The sequence below is a fragment of the Herpailurus yagouaroundi genome, unplaced genomic scaffold (genome assembly GCF_014898765.1).
Source record: "Herpailurus yagouaroundi ecotype Mexico unplaced genomic scaffold, PumYag 181, whole genome shotgun sequence".
Lineage (NCBI taxonomy): Eukaryota > Metazoa > Chordata > Mammalia > Carnivora > Felidae > Herpailurus > Herpailurus yagouaroundi.
In genome coordinates, this window is record NW_024412412.1 from 1,149,315 (window position 1) to 1,171,799 (window position 22,485).

General features: G+C 51.6%; 1 protein-coding gene and 1 long non-coding RNA gene across 10 annotated transcripts in view; one reads left to right on the forward strand and one right to left on the reverse strand.

Annotated features, from left to right (window-relative positions):
* The window catches only part of DLGAP2 (DLG associated protein 2), a 788,462-nt gene extending 781,244 nt beyond the window's left edge, over positions 1–7,218 (forward strand). For all 8 annotated transcript variants that reach the window (XM_040489789.1, XM_040489787.1, XM_040489792.1 and 5 more), the window contains 2 exons: positions 1,569–1,721; positions 5,128–7,218. In XM_040489789.1, the coding sequence (XP_040345723.1) occupies positions 1,569–1,721; positions 5,128–5,346 (372 nt within the window). In that variant the 3' untranslated portion in view covers positions 5,347–7,218. The remainder of the gene's footprint in view (positions 1–1,568; positions 1,722–5,127) is intronic.
* A 1,147-nt stretch (positions 7,219–8,365) lies between these two features.
* Positions 8,366–22,357, reverse strand: LOC121039587 (uncharacterized). Of its 2 annotated transcripts, XR_005794858.1 has the most exons (3): positions 22,097–22,357; positions 11,678–11,759; positions 8,366–8,473 (listed from the first exon to the last, which is right to left on the reverse strand). It is a non-coding gene; the product is annotated as an uncharacterized LOC121039587 (long non-coding RNA). The 2 variants fall into 2 exon arrangements; XR_005794857.1 differs by lacking the exon at positions 8,366–8,473 and having other exon boundaries at positions 11,640–11,759.
* Positions 22,358–22,485: the final 128 nt, after the last annotated feature.

Sequence of the window (22,485 nt, forward strand, 5' to 3'; positions counted from 1 at the left end):
AACACAAGTCCACGTTGTGCTTAACGTGAGCAACGGAGTGGGCTGAAAGCTGCACATTTTAAGCGAATTCACAGAAATGTCTCTGTTTAATCTGATGGCCTCACACTGCATCAAAGGAACCACACGTAGAAAAGCCCATTCGCTCACCCCCAGGGATGCAGACCCAGGCAGGTAGAGTCTGACCCAGGGCTGCGGTCCCTCGCCAGCCACAGGCGGTGCGGGAAGGGGCTGGGCAGGTGCCCTCGGACCTTGGGAAGTCACCTGATTTTAACCGTAGGCAACACACTGAAACCGTGTGCGTGCGGGGCACCGTGTGTGTGGAGCAGAGCAGGTCTCTGGGCCACACACAGCTCACGGACTGCCAGTTTGTGGCTCCGTGGCACTGTCTGCTCTTCTAAGCTCAGGGACCAGTCGGCGAGCTTTCTGTACCTTCGTAAAATTGACTTCATAAAAGTCGTCCTCCCTCTACATGGGAGCAAAGTAAATGCACGGCGGGAGGGGGGCGCCCTGGGGGGCTCTGTCGGTTGAGCGTCGGACTTGGGCTCAGGTCGTGATCTCACAGTTCGTGGGTTGGATCCCCAGGTCGGGCTCTGCGCTGACAGCTCAGAGCCTGGAGCCTGTTTCAGATTGTGTGTCTCCCTCTCTCTCTGCCCCTCCCCTGCTCACTCTCTCTCTCAGAAATAAACAAACATAAAATAAAAATAAAAATAAATACACGGCATTGGAATGAACAGAAACAGACCTGGCTCCAAGCCCCACCTCATGGCCACCTCCCTGTCCCAGGCACCCGGCTGCAGAACAGCCCACAGGGAGACGGAAACCAGAGCAGCCCTATTGCTTTTAGGAATGGCCAAGCATTTGAAAACTGTAATATTTGCCACCGTTTTCAAGGTCTAAGAAAGCCTCTTCAAAACAAAACAGTGAGTGAATGCACCAAGTGTATTTCTTTAACAGACTATATGTTTTCGGAGTTTTAGGCTTGTGGCAAAATTGAGGGGAAGGTACAGAGTTCACACCCACCCTGTGGCCTCCACACGCACCATCAACATCCCAACAGCAGGTACATTTCACACGATCCGTGACCCCGCGTCGACACACGTCATCACCCAGCATCCAGGGTCCACATCAGGGCACTTCTGCTGTCGTGCGCGGTCTGGGTTTGGGTGCACGTGTAGCGACATGTAGCCACTATCATGGAATTCTGAGGGTGGTTTCACTGCCCTAAGAGTCCTATGCTCTGTCCATCCATCCCCCCGCCTGGACCTCTGGCAGCCACTGATCTTTTTACTGTCCCCACAGTGTCTTTTCCAGACTGTCACAGAGTTGGAGTCACTCATCATGCAGCCTTTGCACATTCTCTAACCGTCGGCAAATGCTTGCGTTAACTGTCGGCGGCCCTTCGTGGGCTTTCTGGAATGTTTTGTCAGAGCATGAATTTTTCAGGCTTTCCCCCAATCTGGTTTCTTGAAAAGCATCTGCAGGAAGGAGCGGGGCCCCCACCCCACCCCCCCGAGCCCTGGGCCAGCTGGGGGTGTTCACGGCTCTGAGTTCTGCCCGTGTGTTCTCAGGACCCCAGCGCCATGCCGAGACCCACGTCCCAGGACCTGGCGGGCTACTGGGACATGCTGCAGCTCTCCGTCGAGGACGTCAGCATGAAGTTCGACGAGCTGCACCAGCTGAAGCTCAAAGACTGGAAGATAATAGAGTCTCCGGAGAGAAAGGTAACCCTGCCCGGGCCGCGCGCCCCCCACGTGCTGCTCCCTGCAGGCCCCCGGGGCCTAACCCTAACGCGGCAGGTGCTCCTTTGTGTCGTGCCTCATGGTCTCCAGTCGGCAACGCACGATCAGGTGTGCAGATGCTTGCACGCGGAGCCCGCGATAAGCTGACGTGGGACGAACGCCGCCGGCGGGGGGTACAGGTAACAGGTCCTTCTGCCGTATCTCTGGGACTCGAACGGAAAATCACATGGAGACGAGAGTCTCATTCCTTACAGGGACCTACCCTGTGCCTTCATCAAACCTGTGTCTGGATTATACAGAAATGATTCTCCACAAGGAAGGCGTGAGGTCTGGTTACAGTAACTACCGATTCAGATTAACTTTCTGGTGGTTTATCTCCAGTGGAAGATGAAGACACTGTGGGCTCTACTTAGACTTCCTGTAGATCTCTCAGCCTTCGCCCTTAAACAGGCTGAAAGGTTCCATTAAATTTGAGCCTGTGATCTTTCTCCCCTTCAGATACCATCCATAGTAGGGCTAACAGGTAGGTCCGAATCAGCAACAAATACATTGATTTCCTAACACATTTGAAAGACGCTCTAAGTAATCATAATCTGAATTTCTAGGTAGACATTATCGATTCAAATAAAATGATGAAATTAATCCAACACACTTTAGGGCAGTGGTGTTACTATATAGCGGAGGATGTCTACATAGATATTTAGAACAAAAGCCATCACTGCCATCCTCAATCTTCCTCCAAAGGTGCCACTGACTGTGTCAGTGGAGTTCTGGGCTCGATGTCATAGACGCCACTGCAGATGACTGTCACACCCCCTCTTTACTAGACAACGGGGCAGAGGGGAGTGGGAAGGTGTAGGCTGTCTGTAAGCCATAAATGGTACATTAGCAAGTTCTATCTATGGTCTGGTTTTGTAGTGAAGGAGATCCTAAGATCGCCAATGAAAATGCCATGCTAGGGGCGCCTGGGTGGCGCAGTCGGTTAGGCGTCCGACTTCAGCTCAGGTCCCGATCTCACGGTACGTGGGTTCAACGCCCGCGTCGGGCTCTGGGCTGATGGCTCAGAGCCTAGAGTCTGCTTCCGATTCTGTGTCTTCCTCTCTCTCTGCCCCTCCCCCGTTCATGCTCTGTCTCTCTCTGTCCCAAAAATAAATAAACGTTGAAAAAAAAAATTTTTTTTTAAAAAAAATAAAAAAAAAAAAAAGAAAATGCCATTCTAGTAAAATACTAAAAATAGAACCCATTTAACCATCCCAGAGACCTGCGATGATCCCTCCTATTTTTCATTCTTCAGTAACTGACAACTAATAGAACCCCTTCTACCTAAGGTATGCAGAGAGAATGGTCCTCAAAACTAAGACAGCCTTTTGCTGAAGGTATACACTATCTATCCATCCATCTATCCGTCCACTTGCCGAGGGTGTACACCCCACTGCAGACACGAACTGCTCTTTCACACCACTGAGGCCCCGGGCCGTGTGCTCAGGAGCCACTCTACCCTGTCGATCGTCGAGGCCACCTGGTCAACCCTCTCCCACCACAGGACACCTGGAGGCCAGGAGTCCCTTTAAACAGGAGACTCCCACAAGAGTTGCCCCTGTGTATTTCTTACAGCCCCACACTTCAGGGGCTACCAATTAAAGAGAAAAGAATAGGGAGGTAGATACAGTCATGTGCTTCACTTAGGAACTAACCTTTGAAAGACTGAATGAAATCTTTAGCAAACCCATTACCCTGCTGTTGTGGATGCCTGCCAAAGAGTAAGAAGTCGTTGCTTCTGGCCAAGTCATTCAAAAATAAGCCATGGGAATAAAGTGTCAGACGCCAAAACAACCTTCCTGCCAAAACCGGTGGGTGGGGTTCTGCCACACGTGTCTGCCCAAGCTGTGCCTTCCCCACAACGTCCTAGCACGTCTGGCCCATGTGCATGTTTGCAGAGGCTGAAGGGAGACACAGGGGTGCGGTTTTCCCCCAACGACTGGAGCCCTGCCCAGGAAAGGAAAGGTTCCAGCGCCTTCTGCCAGGCGTCCTTCCCTGGGAAGGAGGTAGTCGGCTATGCAGGGCCCTGTCATCACCCGCTGGGAAGGGCAGTCCATGTGGGGTCCAGCTTTGTTAGTTAGGATGCACGTTAAATAACACGGCAGGGTTGGGGACACAGACCTTTCACCAAAACAGTAAAGACGCAATATAACATTATATATCATATCTGCTGCAGAACTGTGTGATTTAGCCTTCTGGAAAAGGCCTACACCTACTTTTGTGACTTATTTAAGAATATGAGCTAAAGGTCAAAAGTAATTACTTGCATGTTTTTACCAAGCAGGTGAAAAATCTGTCCGTCCATCCATCCATCATATCTATTATCTATCTACTGTCCATCCATCATATCTATGTATCTATCATCTATCTAATCTATTATCATCTACCTATCCATCCATCCACCAAATCTGTCCGTCCATCCATCCATATCTGTCCATCCTTCAGACCTGTTTATCTATCCATCCATCCATATCTATGTATCTATCATCTGTCTAATCTATTATCTATCATCTACCCATCCATCCACCAAATCTGTCCATCCATCCATCCATGTCTATCCATCCATGTCTGTCTATCCATCCATCATATCTATCTATATTATCTATCATCTATCTAATCTATTATCTATCATCTACCTATGCATCCATCCACCAAATCTGTTAGTCTGTCCGTCCATCCATCCAGCATATCTATCTGCCTATCCGTCTATCCATCCATCCACCCATCTATCCATCCACCATATCTATCTATCCAGCCAGCCAGCCAGCATATGTATGTATGTATGTATGTATGTATGTATGTATCTATCTATCTATCTATCTATCTAATCTATCATCTATCTAGTCAATGTCAAGGGGTTTTAGGCCCATAACAGCAAATTTGGCTAACAGCTCCCCCATGTAAGATGGTTTCCATGAAGGTCCTTAGAATCCGGAGTCTGAAAAGTCTGTAGCATATGACAGGGATATCAAGTGACACCTTCCAAAATACCTGGGATACTCAAGAACTGAAACTGTGAATATCTGCCAATGCTCAGAGGTGGCAAAAATCTAGCAACAGCACGAAAATAAGCCTGAGACCAAGGACACATTCCATGTTACCGTGCGGGACTTGGTTCCTTACGTGTAAGGCTGTCACCTAGCCCCTCTCCCTGCCCTGGAGGGTGTGGGGGAAGTCACGGTGTCCAGCAGGCAGGCGGCAAGGCCACTGCTGGGGGCGTGGGGCCGGGCCGGTCAAGCACTGGGGTGGTGTCCCGGGCAGTTTTCAGTCACCCTGCGCAGAGACCAGGCCCGTGGACTGGCGCCGTTCCCCTCTGATGTCCCCAATTTTGACCTGTGATCCTTTTCAGGAAGAAAGAAAGGTCCCCCCTCCAATACCAAAGAAGCCCCCCAGAGGGAAATTTCCTGTCACGAGAGAAAAGTCCCTGGACCTGCCGGACAGACAGCGTCAAGAAGCCCGGAGGCGGCTCATGGCTGCCAAGAGGGCCGCCTCCTTCCGCCAGAATTCGGCCTCGGAGCGCGCAGACAGCATAGAGATCTACATCCCGGAGGCCCAGACGCGGCTCTAGGGGCACCTTTGCCCTCTTTTCTTTTTAACAAGATGCGTGTACAGTTTCTCACCCACCCGCTAATTTTAGTCTCATTTCTCCACCGAATACACCCTGTTGTGTTCTCTGTGCCATAGACACACCGGAATGCGTTCATTTTTGCCGTGCGCCGAGCCCCGGCCAGAGCTCCTCTTCCCTCCCCCCCCCCCCCCCCCCTCCTCCCCCTCCCCCTCCCCTCCAATGGTCTAACCCGTGGTCAGCTGTGCCAGCTAGGCGTGGGGACACCTCCCTGATCCGCTCTGTTCTCAGAGGATCACAGGAAACACCTCTCGAGATGGAGCCCAGCTCACATTTTTGTTATTTATATTTTTATAAAGCGTGTGACAATTCGAGGCAAGACTAACATATAACTAGATACGGGTGCATCTTGCCACTCACCAGACACCCCAGTGGAAACTGCTTCAGCTCGAAGTGCAGGCAAGAAAGACCCCCACCCCCTGTCACCTGGGGGCGCCTCCCCCTGCCCCCAAGTCTAGCCGGCCCCTGTCGCCAGGGTCCTTGTGCAGAGTTTATGAGAAGCCATCTCTCCAGCCACCCGACTCCCTGCCATGCGGTTCTCCAGAAACCCCCCGGCGGGGGGAGGGAGGGGTGGCTCACAAGTCTGAACCCGATAGAAATCTCCGGCACAGCATCTAACAGTCCCAAAATAAGCTGAGTGTTCATTCACCCAAGGGAGTGACACATGAAAAGGGGTGGAGTCTTACAGAAGGCTGGCTGGCCTGTAGCAGGCGTGTAAAGAGAAAAATAATCGCCCTTATTCCGATGAAAGAGTCATCGTATGTTTTATTCCTTCATAACTTCTACCACACATGGTCTTGTCTGTAAGTGTCCCCATTTATGTACCTGTGATTTTTTTTTATGGATGTATATATATTCTCAAACTGCTCTATCAGTTGACTTTCCAGGGTATCCTTAAAAAAAAAAAGTTTGCTTGTTTAAAATGACAGTTGTGATGTAAAAAGTTTAAGAAATATGAATGTGAGTGGTATCTCTCAGCTTAAATGGTAAAGAAGAAATGTAGCTTACATTTGTATTTTTCCAGAATTCTTTTGTCCTATGCAGTATCGCTAAAGTCAAGAAAATATTTCTTGCCTGTTTTAGACATGACAAAAAAAAAAAAAAAAAAAGGTCACATGTGGTGATTTCCAGCTGTGGACTCTGAGAAAAGTAATTAGGTTTCAGGATTCTGACTGGCACCAGAGCAAAGCAGGAAGGATTCGAATGAAAAGGCTTTCCACTTGTACAATCACGCTTAGACGCAGTGACCGTCATCCCAGCGTCGCTTTCCTGTGTCCCTGTCCAGACGGGTCTGCAGAGGAAGAGCCCGTCAAATCTCTCCCTCGGATCCCAAACTCGGAGTCCCCACTGTAACGCAAGGTGAAAACAGGATGGCACCTGGGGACAGGTGTTTCCTCCCCAAACACGGGCCTTCCCGCTGCCCGGAGAGGTACCGTGTACTCGGCTGGCGGAGCGGCCCTGGCTTACCTCCTCTGGCACTTTGTTTCCTCAGCTTGACGGGCACCGTCATGCCCCCAGGTCCCCCTGCAGCCTGGTGACACCAGCAGGACATCCAGTGAGGTCATCCCCCGGGGGTGCTGCTTCGGCCTGCAGTGTTTTCTTTTCCTCATACTCTCCATCCAACCAAGCATGGGGTTCACTGGAGCACAGTTGATACTAAAGCATGTTGGCCTTCCAAGTCTTACTTTTTTAAAGCTGAGTAGTTAAGAATTCCCTGTAAGAACAAAACCCTGTAAATTGAGCCTCATATCTGGTATATTTTACCAAACAGCCTTAAAATATATTTGGAAGCAAAAATCAGTACGAATGTATATCCTTGAAAAATGCAAAAAAAAAAAAATTCCCTGAAATATTCTTCTATAAGTGAATCCTATTTCCCCAGAGTATTCAAAGCATTTTTTCTACCTAAATAAATATTTAAATCCTGAGTAGTATACAGTAACGACACTTCTTCCTATACTCACTATACTATGTTACAAACAAATGTATTTGCAAGTATTGGCATTTTAGACTTTAAAAATGATGTATTATTTAAGATGAACTGCTCTTTACAAATAGCCACAGAAAAGCAAAGTCAGTGTAGACCCCTTAGGGAGAGGAAATGTAAAATGCACACATGCGCCCAGACCTGCTGACACATGTAAATCCACTGGCCGCTGATGCATTTTACCTCATTTCCTGCAGCTTGTACAAAACGTCTAACGACAAATTCTAAGATTAGACAACAACTATTCTAGATCCCAGCTTCTCTGACCCTGACTTGAATGAAAGTGTTCACTGAATTTGGATTTTTTTTTTTATGTTTTGTATACTCATTTTTATCTTAAAATCCCCCAAAAGTTCTGGCCTGAACTACCCCTGGGTGAGCAGATTAACCTGTAGCTAAACGTGACAGTGGCCACCGATTCGCAGTGGGGGGTGCGTACGAACCCCTGTCCGGTCCACCGAGTCCCAAAGAAGGTCGTGTGACACGCAGCCAGGGACTGCCGCCGGCCCCCAGGCAGTGTCACCTGCCACCATGACTCAGTGCAATATCTTCACTTCTCACACAGGCGACATCCCACCGTGAAATGCAGATAAGCCATGTTTACATATTGTACATGTAACGAAAAATAAAACTGTTTATAATACTTGTGTTAGTCAATCAAACCAACTTGTTTCTGGCACTTCTGGCAGACACGCACCACAGACCTGTAGTGTGGCCGTCTCACCACGTTATGGAGATCGTTTCGGTAAGAGATTTTGCGTACGCTGGAGACGCTCAGATCGGACAGCGTTCTTCCCCGAAGACCCCGCGTAACTGTTGAGACACGAGCTGACACAGCGCTTTGCTCACGGCAGCATCGCCACGCTGAAGGCTTCAGTTTAACTTTCAAAATCAAAACACAAGTATGATAAACAGGACCCATAAGTTCCACGAAGCCCGAGCAGGTGAATGTCGCTTGGGAACAAGAGCACTTTGCACATAACTCCTCTCCCCCATCCTCGTTTGTCGTCGTCGCGTGCACCGTCTGCGTTGTCACCGGTAACGGTTGTTACCACTTCCTCTCCGCAAACGTGTAGGACTGCCCTAGAACAGTGGATAAAGAATGGAACTGTTGTAGGATACCAAAAATTTACACTTTTGTTTAAAAGGAAACATTGATGTGTTCACCTCAAGATCAATACTAAAGACTTCTAGCATTAAACAGAAAAGTGTACCGTTAGAGAAAATAATCACATCTAAGGCTCCCTGTTTAAAAATGCAAACACAAAGACATAGCCACGAAGTCAGTGACCTCCCCAGTGGGGGGACTCCCCCCCCCCACCGGCTCCCGTGGAGAAGCCAGACTTAGAGCGGGAAGGCAACGAAGGGGGTACTCAGACGTACGGGCCGCGATCGTTGCTCTGGGGTTGTGTCTTCCAGATGTTTGCCTTTCTCAACACGGTCCCTGCACGCCAGTCAAAAGACCCCAGGCTGCGTACTTCCCGCCCTGCCAGACACCCTGCCCCAGCCCCACCCAGGACGGACTTTCCGGAAAGTCGTCACCCGGCAGCCGTCGGCCAAGGTTCCCGTGGTGACTGTGTGTTCGCCCGTCGGAACCGCTGTCTGCTCTGGGCCAGACCTCTTGCTGGCGAGTAGGAAGGGGTGAGAGGGGTCATGGTCTTTGCCAGAAGGCTGGTACAGCCAGACCGGACCTCGTGTGGCCCGTGGAGCCTCTTAGAGGACCACCAGCCCACACCGAGTCGGGTTTTTGCTGGGAAGGGCAGCCAGCGTGTTACCAGAACCTTCGCTGGGCAGGAGGTCGGGTGCTACTGTTTGGAGTCAGCCTGGGAGCTGGCGCGTCCCCAGGCTGCACAGAATGGCTGGGCTGCTGTTCATGAGAGAGGCCCCCCAACATCTCGGTGGTGTCAGCAGGAAGCGTACGGACGTGGCATGTCCCACCTGAGTGTGCCCGCGTGGGAGGGCGCCTGCGTGCGGCATCTGACCCCCCACTGCTGAAAGCCAGAACAGTGCTGCCAACAAGTCAACAAGTGTTGAGTCTGGTCCCCCCAGAAACCCGCCTCAAGCCAAATTCGACACTTACTCCTTGCTGCTTTCCCAGACGCCTCCTTTCTTCTCAAGACCACGGATTCTTTTTTTTTCTACTGCAAATTTAACACACTAATCAGGCAGTTGCAGACTGTGGTCTCCAAGCCACGTGCCCTTGGAACTTCCCGAGGGTTCTCTTTTGTTTTCATTTGCGTATCTGTTTACCCTTTGAAAGTTTGGGTTGAATACAGGATGCCAAAACTTGAAAACAGATCAGAAAACCACAAGCAGAAGAGATCGGGGATGTGGTCTGCTGCTGAGTGGCTGGAGCACTGGGCATATTGCTTCACTCCGAACCCCTCCCGTGTCTGTTATATCAGGGCCCCTGTGCTGTGCTGACGGTCTCAGTAAGGCAGGGAAGGTGACCGAGTGTTGGAGGAGAGGTGCCCTTCCACACGCCCGACAACACGCCCGTCAGCACAGAGTGGCCGCACAATGTTTTGGAAAATCACTAGCTGACCCATCAAACAACCCGGCTCCCAGTCATACATCAGCCAGACTTCATTTCATGTCTGTTTCCTCCTGTCTCTTGTCTCACTCGCAGACAGATTATGAAAATCAATGTCCTGTGGGCTCCAAAATCCTCCAAGCTCCTTGAGGACTGGTGGCAAAAGCCTGAATTACCGCTCAAGATGAGGCCCAGGCCCCTCTGGCCAATAGTCCTCCCCACCAGGTGTGGGACGCTGGCAAAAGTCAGGTCCATTCATAAATATCTCAGAGAACCAGATGCCGCCCAGAATTAGGCAACGTCTTCGCCGTTACTTAAGGTCAGCGGCATCTTAGATGCGTGGATGGCTATCAAGCCCAGTGTTCAAGGGGTGAAGGAACACAATTTGGGAGCACATCAAGAATGGAATCAGACAGACTGACCGAAATTGCTGAAGGTTTGCAACATCTGCCCCTCTGATTCCAACTCTTTGTGATTGTTCTAGCTCAGGCTTCAGAGAAGGCAGAAGTGGTCCACGGGAACGCTCCAAGAAACACCCATCTTTTCATCCCTGCAACATTGCGACGTGTCCGTAACTTTATGAATCGCTAACCCTAACCCTCGCATTTCTATCCAGCGTGAGAAGAAATTATTTCAAGTTTCAGTGTAAACACGTGACAGGTGACTTCTCTGCAGAGGAAACGTTAGTTACCTACTCCACCAGTACTTTTTAAAGAGATTTTGTACATACACCAACTAAGGTAACAGAGGCTTACCGCCCTACTTTCTTAGATTTTATGTGACTCTTCATCATGGGTGCTTATTCCGAACCTGAAAGGCTTGGGAGTCCAAGCTTTCACATACTCAGTGGGGGAGGGGTCATGACGAACGACGTCGGCCCGGTTTCTTGTGCCAATTTAAGTACAAATCTCTCTCTTGCCAGTAGACGGTGTGCTCTGTGCTTCGGCCAACACACGTGAAGGGAGCTCAGAGGCTGTCTGTGGTCCTTTATGGACGCCACTCACCATTCTTTGGTTTTCCCCCAACTCACGCCCACGCCCCGCCCCTGCCATCCCAGCGTTAGGACCACATCACGGTAAAAGGGCTCAGCATGTGTCTCCCTCCCTCCACGTTATAACTGGTTTGCTGAATTCAAAGGTTTCCCCCACAAGTAGTAAACAATCCTAGGCTACTTTTGAACTCAGATTTCCGATCGCTAAGCCACTTTCCTCTTGTACAGGTCCTTCCTGTCTAGAGACCAGTTCACATACCCACCTCCATGTTACGTGCCAAAATACCCAGGGGTGGCCTAAGGACTAAATTCAATGCCTCCTATAGAAGTTCAAGGAACGTTAGAACCAGGAAACTAGCTGTTTAGTTCAAGTTTTAAAAAGAAGTATATAAATATATATATATATATATACACATATATATATAAATATATATACATATGAAACCATATCAACGAGGATGAGCAGAGTGCCAAATACTCGCCTCTGTGCAAAGTTACACCTCACTGGGACCCAGCTATTTTACGTACTTCTCTCTCTCATGCTTTTATGGTTCTTTTGACAAATTCTGTTTAGTAGCATGCAGAATACCCGACGGGAACGTGCGGCCCGCGGTCCGTCACCGCCTCGTCTTGCTTCTTGTTAATAACGTATCAGGATGTTGGTCATTTCTTTCAGACGCCACCAGGTTGCATTATTTGAGTTCTCTTTGTTCGTGACTTTTTTCTCCCCACGCTCAGCCGATTATAAGGAAAACGTGCCCACCGTTTTCTCCATCGACTCTCCTCTGATGAGGCCTCTCTCATTTGATCTCTGTATTGCTGATGTCCACCTCTTGTAAATAGTTCTGCAATTAAATTTTTTGAGAAAAGCAATGTTTACTTTTTATTGAATTCTCGTGTTACTTTAAACTCAGAAAAAAATGATACAGACCAAAGAGTTTTATCACAGACAAGGGCACCCTTCCCCCATTATATATTTCATTGTTGAACTAGCCTCGGTTTCTCTATCTACTAAGAAGAAATGGACACTTATTAAGGCTACAGATTTCATATGTATGCAAAAATGACACAGATTGAAATGAGTTTAAAATTAATAAATACTACGGTATTTAGTTAATGGTTGTTTTAGACTCTCTTGAGTTGCAACGAGAGGAGACACGTTGTTAGGTCATGATGCTGAGTCTCAGACCCAGGCTTCCATGAGAGAGGCCGGGTGCTGTGTCTGCAGGGACTCAGCCCCCCACCCCAGAAGAGTGGGGGCCCCGCCTGGAATGGCGGAGGCCTGCCTGGAGGAGGAGACCCTGGCCGCCACCAAGCAGCCAGTGCCAGAGATGCAGTGTGCTCTGTCTCTTGGGGTGGAGCGGGCCGTCCCCCACGCTGGTCAGGCACCAGTTCCCCTCTACCTGCGTGGTCAGACGTGCCTGGGCTTCCTTCTCGAGTCTGCCCCTCCGAGCCCCAAGGAAGCACCAGCGGAGGTCCCGGGGAAGGACAGCTTGGCACCCCTGCCCCTGGGGTCACTGGGGACCATGCTCAGCACCGTTTCCTTCCCTCTCCCTGCTCTTGTCGCTGAGGTTGGTAGGTGAGGTGATGGTGCTGAGCCAAACCTCCCCCCCCCCACCCCGCAACCCCGTGCGTGTGACAATCAGCGGAGGAACCCTGTGGCAGCACGTGGAGCTGGGTGAGATGGGGCTGACTCCACACAGGGCCCTTCCTGCGGAACTCACTGGGCAACCGCCACCATTTACAGCAGTTTTCTGTTCAGAGAAGCCATTTCTAAAAGAAAGGCACACGCCTAATACTTCAGTTGTCCACTTGCCCTGTTTCTGTAACGCTTGTCAAGAGCAAAAAGGAGGCTTCCTGTATATATATGCGTTTTAGTCCCAAAATGCTTCGGTGAAAGTTTTCACTTACTTGGCATTAGACTGAAAACTGCACTTCAATCCACACGAATCGTTTAACAGTTAAACAGTGGTTTAACGCTGTTTTCCCAGAAGTCAGCCCAATACAAAGGAAGGGAAGCGGGTGGGGTGATGGTGAGAACTCAGCTGGTCCCCTCGGCCTCCCTAGAAGCCGCAACGCGCCCCCCAAACGGCCCATTGACTAGAAACAACAACACCCTCAAAACAAGAAGCGGCGATTGGAAAAGTCAGAGGCAACCATTTGGATGTTTTTGACTTGCTTTCCGTTATGTGAGATTTTAAACAAGTTGCCTTTTGAAAATCAGGACACTGGAAAGATTTCTGCTCTTTATTTTTGTTTATTTTTGTTTTGTGAGCTCTTAAGTCAGCATCACTTAGTATGTTCAGAGAATTGTTACTTGACTCCCAATTATGGCAAAGAGCATCGCACAGATGTTGTACCAGGAAAGAAGTGATGATTTCAGAAGACACGACTTCAAACTTTGGCATCCCGCCAAATGACGCCACCTCGAGTTCCTGGGAGCGCACCATGGGACTGCTGTGGTTTCAAACGGACTAGATGGATTTTCTCTGAACAATCAGAGTCCAGTGCCGATGAAAGTCCATTTGCACGTGATCTCATTACACCGCTATGGGCTTTGACAACATAGAGTGTGAAAAATTCAATTTTCCACAAACGACACACTTTGCAAAGCCGAGATTCAGTGACCATGCAGGCCACGCTCGAAACACGCACCTCCGTGTGTGTTTCCACGGGCAGGTCTTCCTGTCCCAGCCCCTGTGACAGACACCCCACTGGGATGCAAAACACCAGTGATCCCTCGGGACCCTGCGGCCCCCCCAGCCCCTTCCTCCAGCCTCCCCGACCAGCCTTCCCCTGTCTCTCCCAACACAGACCCCTGTCCGGAAGCACCGGGGACACCACTCTAGAGCGCTGGTGGCCGGCGTCCCTCCCTCTGGCTCTCGTCAGACCAGTCACACAGTCCTCCAGGACCCCCTCTCCGCATGCTCCCGTTGTGTCCCACTGGGCTGTTCCCTGTCACCTGCCGAAATGCTGTCTCTATGATCCAGATCCCCCAAGGGCGGCTCCTGGTTGAAACATCTGAAGACTCCTCTTCACGTTGGTGGGACTCTCCATCATTGAATGCCTTCCCATCTCCGGGGCTCCCGCTGGGACAATCACCAGCAGTTTCAAATTCTTGCAGCATTCAGTGTCACAGCTCTGCCCTGGGACCTCGCCTCCATGGACTTAACAGACTCCTGCCACGCTTTCACGTGACCCCAGCCATCTCCTTGGACAGCCACCCTCATGCTTCCCAAGTGAGCTGATCACTTTCTTCTCTCTTTTCCCAAAACGGTGCTCAACCTTGCATCTAATCCATCATCATATGCCACATAAGCAGAATGCACCTGTTCACTGGCCTGAGATCAGACTGTGAGCTTTCTGAGCATAAGAAATATATTGACATCCTCCATCTCTGGCTCCCGCTCCCAAAAAAGCATGTGACAGTGACCACATGCTCACAGTATTCTTACACACACTTATCGGTGAGCATCTGGGTGAACGAAGGGACCTAAGTCTTCTGTGTCCCTATCCGCCGTTCACTGACTCACTACATAATTGTAGAACACCACTTAGGTCCTGGGCACTGTGCTGGAGACACCGCGGTTGAGAGAGTTGTGATTTCACACTTATGTTCAACTACAGTAGTGTCGTTGGTCTGTGCAGGGTCATAGATGTTCTTATTTTACGTATAAGCTGACGAGCCGGCCTGTTACTGCTGCAATCATGCTGGTCAAAGGTAGGAACCTGGGATCAGAAAACCTTCATACCGTCGACTTCCCAGGGGCCCGTGAGCTGCCGTGGGGGCCGAGGCCGTGCATGCTCTGTGTTTGCAGCACGGCTGGGGATCCCTGAACTTGGGGGCCCCCCGGTACAGACAGCAGGAAGGACGCCTGCTCTTGGTCCAGGGGGAGACCTGACCTGCTCCTCAGGGTTGCCGACAGCCAGAGTCAGCCTGAGAAATGGCTCTCACACCTGGCAAAGACAGGGGCAGAGGGGGAAGAGTCCCCAGAGGATGTCTTTCCTTGCCAGCTGCGAGATTTTGTTCTGAAACTGCAGAGACCGTAGGTGCCCATGCCCAGTGAGAGATCACCCTCTCCCCACACTGCCCGTCTCTGCCTCGAAGCCCCGCGCTCTGCATGGTTCCTCACTGCACTCGCTGCCAGCGCAGGGTCTGTCCCTGCCGCTGTGACCCCAGCCACATGGAGGGAGGCACCCCAGGTGCTGGGTGCACCCCAGGTCAGCCTGCCCAGAGCTGATGAGCCCCCATGGGGACAGACTCCAAGGTGACTTTCCTTCATTAACATTGGAATCTAATCCTAATGAATCTTCCCAGGCATCTGCTAAATCCTCCCCTGCCCTTTCCCAGTGATCTTATACTCACTAATGAGATTTGGCTGTAATTTGGTGAAAACTTATGAAATATCCCAAAATGGCCAATTGTATTCAATTGTATTCAAAGAAAACGTTGGTTTCATGACATAGTGCAAACAAACCGAAATACTAGAGGCTTTTGCCTTGATCTTCAGTGAGCAACGTCCCTGAGAAAGACTCTCCTTCTTCATTTGAAACATGACTGTTGGAAGCTTCCAGACGTGAGATACAGATTGGGCTTTTGAGACCAACAACTCCCTGGACACACCCGGTTGTAGAGTGCCAGCCTGCTCTCACCATGATAACCAGGAAGAAACTGGGGCGCCTGGGTGGCTCAATCCGTTGAGCATCGACTTCGGCTCAGGTCATGATCTCATGGTCTGTGGGTTCGAGCCCCATGTCGGGCTCTGGGCTGACAGCTCGGAGCCTGGAGCCTGCTTCAGATTCTGTGTCTCCCCCTCTCTGTGTCCCTCCCCTGCTCATGCTCTGTCTCTCTCTCTCTCTCTCTCTCAAAAATAAACATTTTTTAAAAAGTATAAAAAAAGAAAAGAGAATAAAAGAAATTGAACAGGGAGCCTTCATTTGAAGTAAGTAATGGACACGCGGCAAACGTGTTGTGCAGATTCAGACATTAACAAGGAGCCGCAAGTGGCCGCCAGACTTGAGCGACAACTTTGTTTCCAAAGTAAAACATCTTTTGCTAGAGTTGCCCGGGGACATTTTGGCTTCAGGCAAAAGAAACTGGACTCCTCAGAATCCACGCGGTGGAGACCGCTGGGGCCCTGAGCTCCTGGCACAGAGGGTGGCGTTTGGGAGCTGGTTCCTCGCGGACTCGGCTCTGGCCGCCGACGGTGACAACTATAAGTACCATCGTTAAACACCGATTTTTAAGTTAACAAACACACAGAGTCAATGCTGTTTGGGCACATCAATTTTTGTTCAAGGAATCGGCCAGACAACACTGTACTTGAAACCGTGAGCAGTTTGACACAAGCCGTCACAAAATGACAGTGGCCCTGGGAACACAGAGCAATTATTCTGTTCTGTAACTAGCAATCCTCCTTTGAACTCACCCACAGGGTACGACTCAGGAAGAAAACTGGCATCACAAATGGACCGGGAAGCGATGACTCTTTATTTTAATCCCTAGTTAAAATCAACCAATAATTGCTGTCTCTGGCCAGGTATTTTTGTGTTTGCAAAATACTTGCCAACTGCCGCTGGCGCGTGAACAGACACGTGTCACTGTACGTGGGTCCTCTGCACGGACGCTCCTCCACGGCCATGAGCCCAACAAGACATGACGAGCATCCCTGGCAGGAAGCTCTGTGTCGGGAGGTGTAAACCATGAGGATCAATCAATCAGGCACCAATGGGGAGCGTGGGGAGTTTTCCATAGTAGCTCTCATGGGTTATATAATTAGATTTAATTCTTGTTTCAACGCACAATTTCATTATTCCCAGTCCACTTTCCTGTTTCACACCTTTTAAACGTGCTACACACAAGAGAAAGAAAGGGAAGGGGGAGAGAAGCGCAGGAGGGAGGCAGAAGCCAGTTACCTGGTTACCTGCATGCACACGATGGAAATGGTAAACATCATCTGGTTCGCACTGGCCCTCACCTTGGGCTTGGACTCAAGCAGGAGGTCAATGGAGCATCCTAAGTTTCATTCAGTTGCTTTGTTCTTATGACAGGGGAACAAGACACCTCGTAGGGAATTGTGTTGCACCTCGAAGTAAACTTGCCAAAGCTGAGTGAGGGCAAGCCCAGCTGTCTCCCGCCAGGGACTCAGGTCTCCCCCCCAGGGGCCCAGGAACTCAGGTCTCCCCCTCCCAGGAGACTCAGGTCTCCTCCCCAGGGGCCCAGCTTCCCCCACCCCTGCCCTGAGACTCACGTCTCCTCTCCAGGGGCCCAGCTCCCCCCACCCTGGGACTCAGGTCTCTCTCCCCACCCTGGGACTCAGGTCTCTCCCCCCAGGGGCCCAGCTTACCCCCCCCAGAGACTCACGTCTCCTCCCCAGGGGCCCAGCTCCTCCCACCCTGGGACTCAGGTCTCTCCCCCCAGGGGCCCAGCTCCCCCCCACCAGAGACTCAGGTCTCCTCCGCAGGGGCCCAGCTCCCCACTCAGGGACTCAGGTCTCCTCCCCATGGACTCAGATCTCCTCCCCCAGAGGCCCAGCTCCCCACCCCCACCCAGGGCCTCACGTTTCCCCCCCAGGGCCCAGCTCTTCCCCTGCCCAGGGAAGTGAGCCCCAAGCATGAACACGTCCCCCTAATGGGCCAGGAAGGAAAATCCTCAGGAAGAGCCCCTCAGAGTCACTGGGCACCAGCCTGGCACACAGAAGGCCCTTGGTAAACAGTGCACGAGGGCTCTGTGACCTACAAAATGAAACGCGCAGGTTCTTTCCAGGATGGAAAACTCTCTTCCCCGTAAAGACCCACGTCCTGAGATGGGCAGCAGTGATGGAGACAAGTTGAACCATTGATGCTGATACTTAAATCCGAGGCTGCCCAGGTAGAGATCCAAGCACAGAGGTGAGCCATCCTGAAGACAGTAACGGGAGGGATGAGTTTCCGTCTCCCGAATTCCTCTTCTTAATCGAGCTGAGGTGGACATGTGACGTTGCAGGTTGGGTATATCAGGCGGAAGGACTGGCTACGTGCCCAGTTGTGACGGGATGGCCACCGTAAGTTCGGTACTACTGAAGTGTCACATGTGACGAGAAATTCTGTCTTCCCTCTTAGTGAATGTTAAGACTACCATAGACTATTGCTAACTATACTCAATTGACCTTGAAAGTGACGCAAACCGAGCGGAACTGTCAAAAGGAGGAGTGTCTTTGGGAACAGCAGGGACTTGCCACCGGGACGAGCACACCAGCCACAGGCGAGGCCACGGGGACTTGGGGCCGTGAGCGGCAGTGAGTGTCCAGAGGGGAGAGTTTACCCAGAGTGTTAAAATCTAAACAAATGAAGACCAGCCCAGAAACCTCCCCCAGCCGACAAAACCACCGCAGTCATACAAACAAAAGCTCAATTCAGCTTATCTGGTGACACCCGCCCCACTAGGGTCACTCGAGAAAATTCTAGTATTACCTCGGTTTCCTGTCAAGCAGGCATTTATGGGAAAACAGTGTCTCAATCCGTAAGTTCTGTGTTTTTGAGGGCACATGCATTTTCATGTCCTCCGGTTTCACTTTATTTATTTTTACATTTTATTTTATTTTTATACATAGAATTTATCATCAAGTTAGCTAACATAGAGTGTAGACAGTGTGCTCTTGGCTTCAGGAGTAGATTCCCGGGACTCATCGCTTCCATACAACACCCAGTGCTCGTCCCCACAGGTGCCCTACTCAGTGCCCATCACCCACCCACCCCCACCCCCCATCGATCCTCAGTCTGTTCTCAGTATTCAATATTCTCTTAAATGGTTAGCCGCCCCCCCTCTGTTTGAACTGCTTTTTCCCCTTCCCCCATGGTCTTCTGTTGAGTTTCTCAAACGTCCATCAGCGATGAGTGGTTTATATAAACAGGGAATACTATTTGGCAACGAGAAAGATGAAATCCTGCCCTTTGCCACAATGTGGATGGAACTGGAGGGTGATATAAGTCAGGCAGAGAAAGACAGATACCGTGTTTTCACTCCCATGTGGATCTTGAGGAATCTCGATTTCAGCCCCCCCCCCCACCTCCCGGGGGCTGACTTATCTCACAGCTGCAAGTTTCTACCCTGAGACCCTGAGTTCTCAAACTGGTGTCTGTTCACTTCTGGTGGTTTGCTGGGCGACAGAATGCTGAGGTGACAGTCCACGTGTCGTCTGTGGCCTCTGGTCCTTATTTTGAATGCCTAAGGATGTTTAAATCTTAAGGTTCAGATCGTTCACATTTTGCAGTGCAAGAACGTTACAAACAACTCCGTCTGACCGAATGCTTTTGCAGCACGGAGACAAAGCCAGCCACACCCGATTTCCCCAGGTCCCAACGTTTCGCAAGGGTGACCATGTCCACCCTACCTGTCATCATCCAAACTCCGGGGTGTCCTCTCTGCCCGTGCACGACCCCCTGCTCTCCACGCCAGGTGCCTTGCTGTCCTAAGCAGAGCCCCACAAGGACTTCCTGTCTGTCTGTGGGATTTGTCACAGCAACCAGAGCCGGATGGCTGGATGAGGCATGCCTATGCAGGACGGAAGGTCCTGCCCCCCCCCTCGGAATTTGGGCCTGGCCGATGCCGAGCTGTGCCCTTGCCACACTGAGTTTCCCCAGGGCCGCCCTAGCATGTGGGACCTGGAGGTTCCCTCCCCTGTCCTGAGGGGAAGGACCCCCAGGACCCCTGCCTCCTGCGCCCTGAGTTCTCAGGAAGGTTCTGTTTCTACACTTGCTTGTTTTTGCTCCCCACCCCCCCCCAAACAAAGAGAAGTAAGAAGAGAATCGGGTTGCCAAGGCAAACTGGGGGGGGGGGGGGAGGGGCAGGGGACAGGACAAGCCCCTCATTGTGTTCCCTGAAGTTGGTATGCATCATGCATCTCATTTTCTGACTTATTACAAAACTTTCTGCCTGAATCTGTAGGAATTACCAGCCAGTCCCTCCCCTCCCCCCACAGTAAATACAGGCACAGTGACATGAGGACGGCTTGCTCAGCCCTCCTCCTCCTCTGCCCCCCCCCCCCCCCCCACCTGTGAGTCACTGGCCCTCCCTGCCCTCCCGCCTGGCTCCCTCCTGGGGCTGTTGCTATATTCCCGAGTAAGCGCGCACAGGGGGGGCCCTGTGGACACGTACCACGTACTGCCCAGATACGTACCAACAACCGGTATCAATGTGCATCAAAATGCATTTATAAAGTGTATTTTATATCAAATACAAATCCCAAGAAAAGAAACTTCCCTAAATTTGTATAATTCTGTATATCCCAAGGACACGGTGTTAGTTAAATGTCTCGGAGGTGAACTAACTCATACAACTGAAACCCAGTAATGATGCTTCTAAAACTTGCCAAATGTCTACAACTATGAAAATTCAGTGGTAAAGCTAGTCTCCTGGATAAGAAACCTACCCTCGAGCATCATCTAGTGACGAGTCAGTGGAATTAGCCATTAAGAGATGGGTTGTGGATTCAGGGGGGGATCCCTTCAGGTGCCCAACCCCCAAGCCAGGTACGTTGGGAGTCGTGACCCCCAGGACCTCAGAATGTGACCTTCTATGGAAATAGGGTCTTCACAGAGGTAGTCAAGGTAACACGAGGCCATCAGTGTGGCTCCGGGTGGAGGATGCCAGCTCTCCTTGTACGAAGGGGAATCTGGAGTCAGCGCGGCGGGCAGGCACGCACGTGGGGAGCCGGCACGTGAAGGGAACCACCAGAAGCGGGGAGAGTGACCGGAGCAGACCCTTCCAGCACCTCCAGGGGGAACCGGCCCTGCCCTCACCCCCACCTCGGATGTCCAGCCTCCAGGATTCGAAAAAACACATTTCGGTTGTCCCAAGCGTCCCAGTTATGAGGGGCCAGGTCCTCCAGACCCGGGGCGTGGGAAGGCACAGGTTGTGCATCAGAGCCCAGCCCGGACACTTGCTAGCGGCCTGTACACGTCATTCCTCGGAGCTCCCGTAAATATGCGTCATGCACACAGCGCCCGTGTCATTACAGAAACAGATGCACATATATGACCGGGACGTCTGTGTCTTAGTCCGACCGGGTGTCCATAGCAAAGAAAACCACAGCCGGAGGCTTAGACCACAGGCATTCCTCACAGTTCTGGAGGCGGAAGGGGGACATCCGGGTGCCACCAGAGCCCGTGTGTGGGGAGAACTCTCCTCCCGGTGCCCACGGGGCCGTGGCACGGCAGACGCGGGGAGAGAGCTAAGGACGCTAATCCCCTCATGAGGCCCCCGCCTCCAGGCCTGATCACCTGCCAGAGCCCCACCCCCTGGCACCATCCCGTCACCTTGGGGGAGGATGCAGACATTCAGTCCCTGGAAACCTCCCTGGGACAACACGGGTGGAGGGGACCCCTCTTTTTTGCTCCCGGACTGGGAGCTGTCGCGGGGCGGGCGGCTAAGAAGCCGCCAGGTCATTCCACACTTCCACCCCAGGGTCGGCCTAACTAGGTGCCTGTTAGATGGATACAGGTGGGCCCAGGCACCAGTGGGACGTGGTGCCTTAGGGACCCCCCCCCCCACACTGCCACCATGTCAGTTCTCAGGCCTCAAGACGTCTTCACACAGAGTTTACAATCCAGTGTTTAAATTCCCCAGTGCTTACCTCACAGGATTCAGTTCACAGTGATGAGCCTCGACTAGGAAGGACCCTTGTCCTGGGGCCCCGCGGCGCCCCTCCTGCCCTCCCTGACCCCCCCACCCAGGCCCCCCAGCCGCCTCTCCCGCTGCACCCCACCTCCAGGGCGGCCTCCTGGGCTCCACAAATCTCCTGCTGGGTCCCTGCAAATGCCCTTGAGAGTTTAACGCCTCTCACCAAAGTCCTCATTAAGAAGCTACGTGCCTGGATTTTAAACAGAGGGTGACAGCCCCAGGTGGCCCGCAACGGGCCCACCTGATTAACCTGCACACTCATTTGCACGCAGGCTCCCCTTTCCAAGAACTTTCTTTCTCCCCCTGAATTTGCAAGTAACATGTCAGCGCGGGGCACAGAGACCTGAACGTCTCACAGACCTTGTCTACTCTTCTTTTCAATTAATATTTAATTACGCACTTCAGTTAAGAACTTAATTACTTCCACACTGACCTTCTGCCTACTCTTTTAACATAAAACAGAGACTGCGCATCGAATCTTCGGGAAAAATGAGAGACTTACGACTAGTCGCAAACGCTTACCGAGTGTTCATCCGGTGGCAGGCGCCGTCCCAAGGGCTTGGCTCGTGGAAAGTACTAGCTTGACGGATCCCACAGCGGGGCCGGGAGGTGAGGGGGGCCACACGCAGAAGACCCGGCCGCCAGGCAGCGCGACGGTAATTACCGGACGGTGGCGACGCCTAGTGGACCTGGCAATGCGGGCCGGAAGTATCTAGATATTTAGCAACCCAAAGTGGCCGCACCGTGGGCCGCCTGGTTGCAGCGTAGTGGCAGGAAGGTCGCCAGCCCCGTGTCCAGGAAAAGGAACCGAGGCAGGCAAGTCCGGCGCCGGCCCGGAGCCTGCGCACAGAGGAGCCGCGCAGTCTCCGTCACCTCCGCTCTGGCTCGTCTTCGGGAGCGCGAGGGCACCC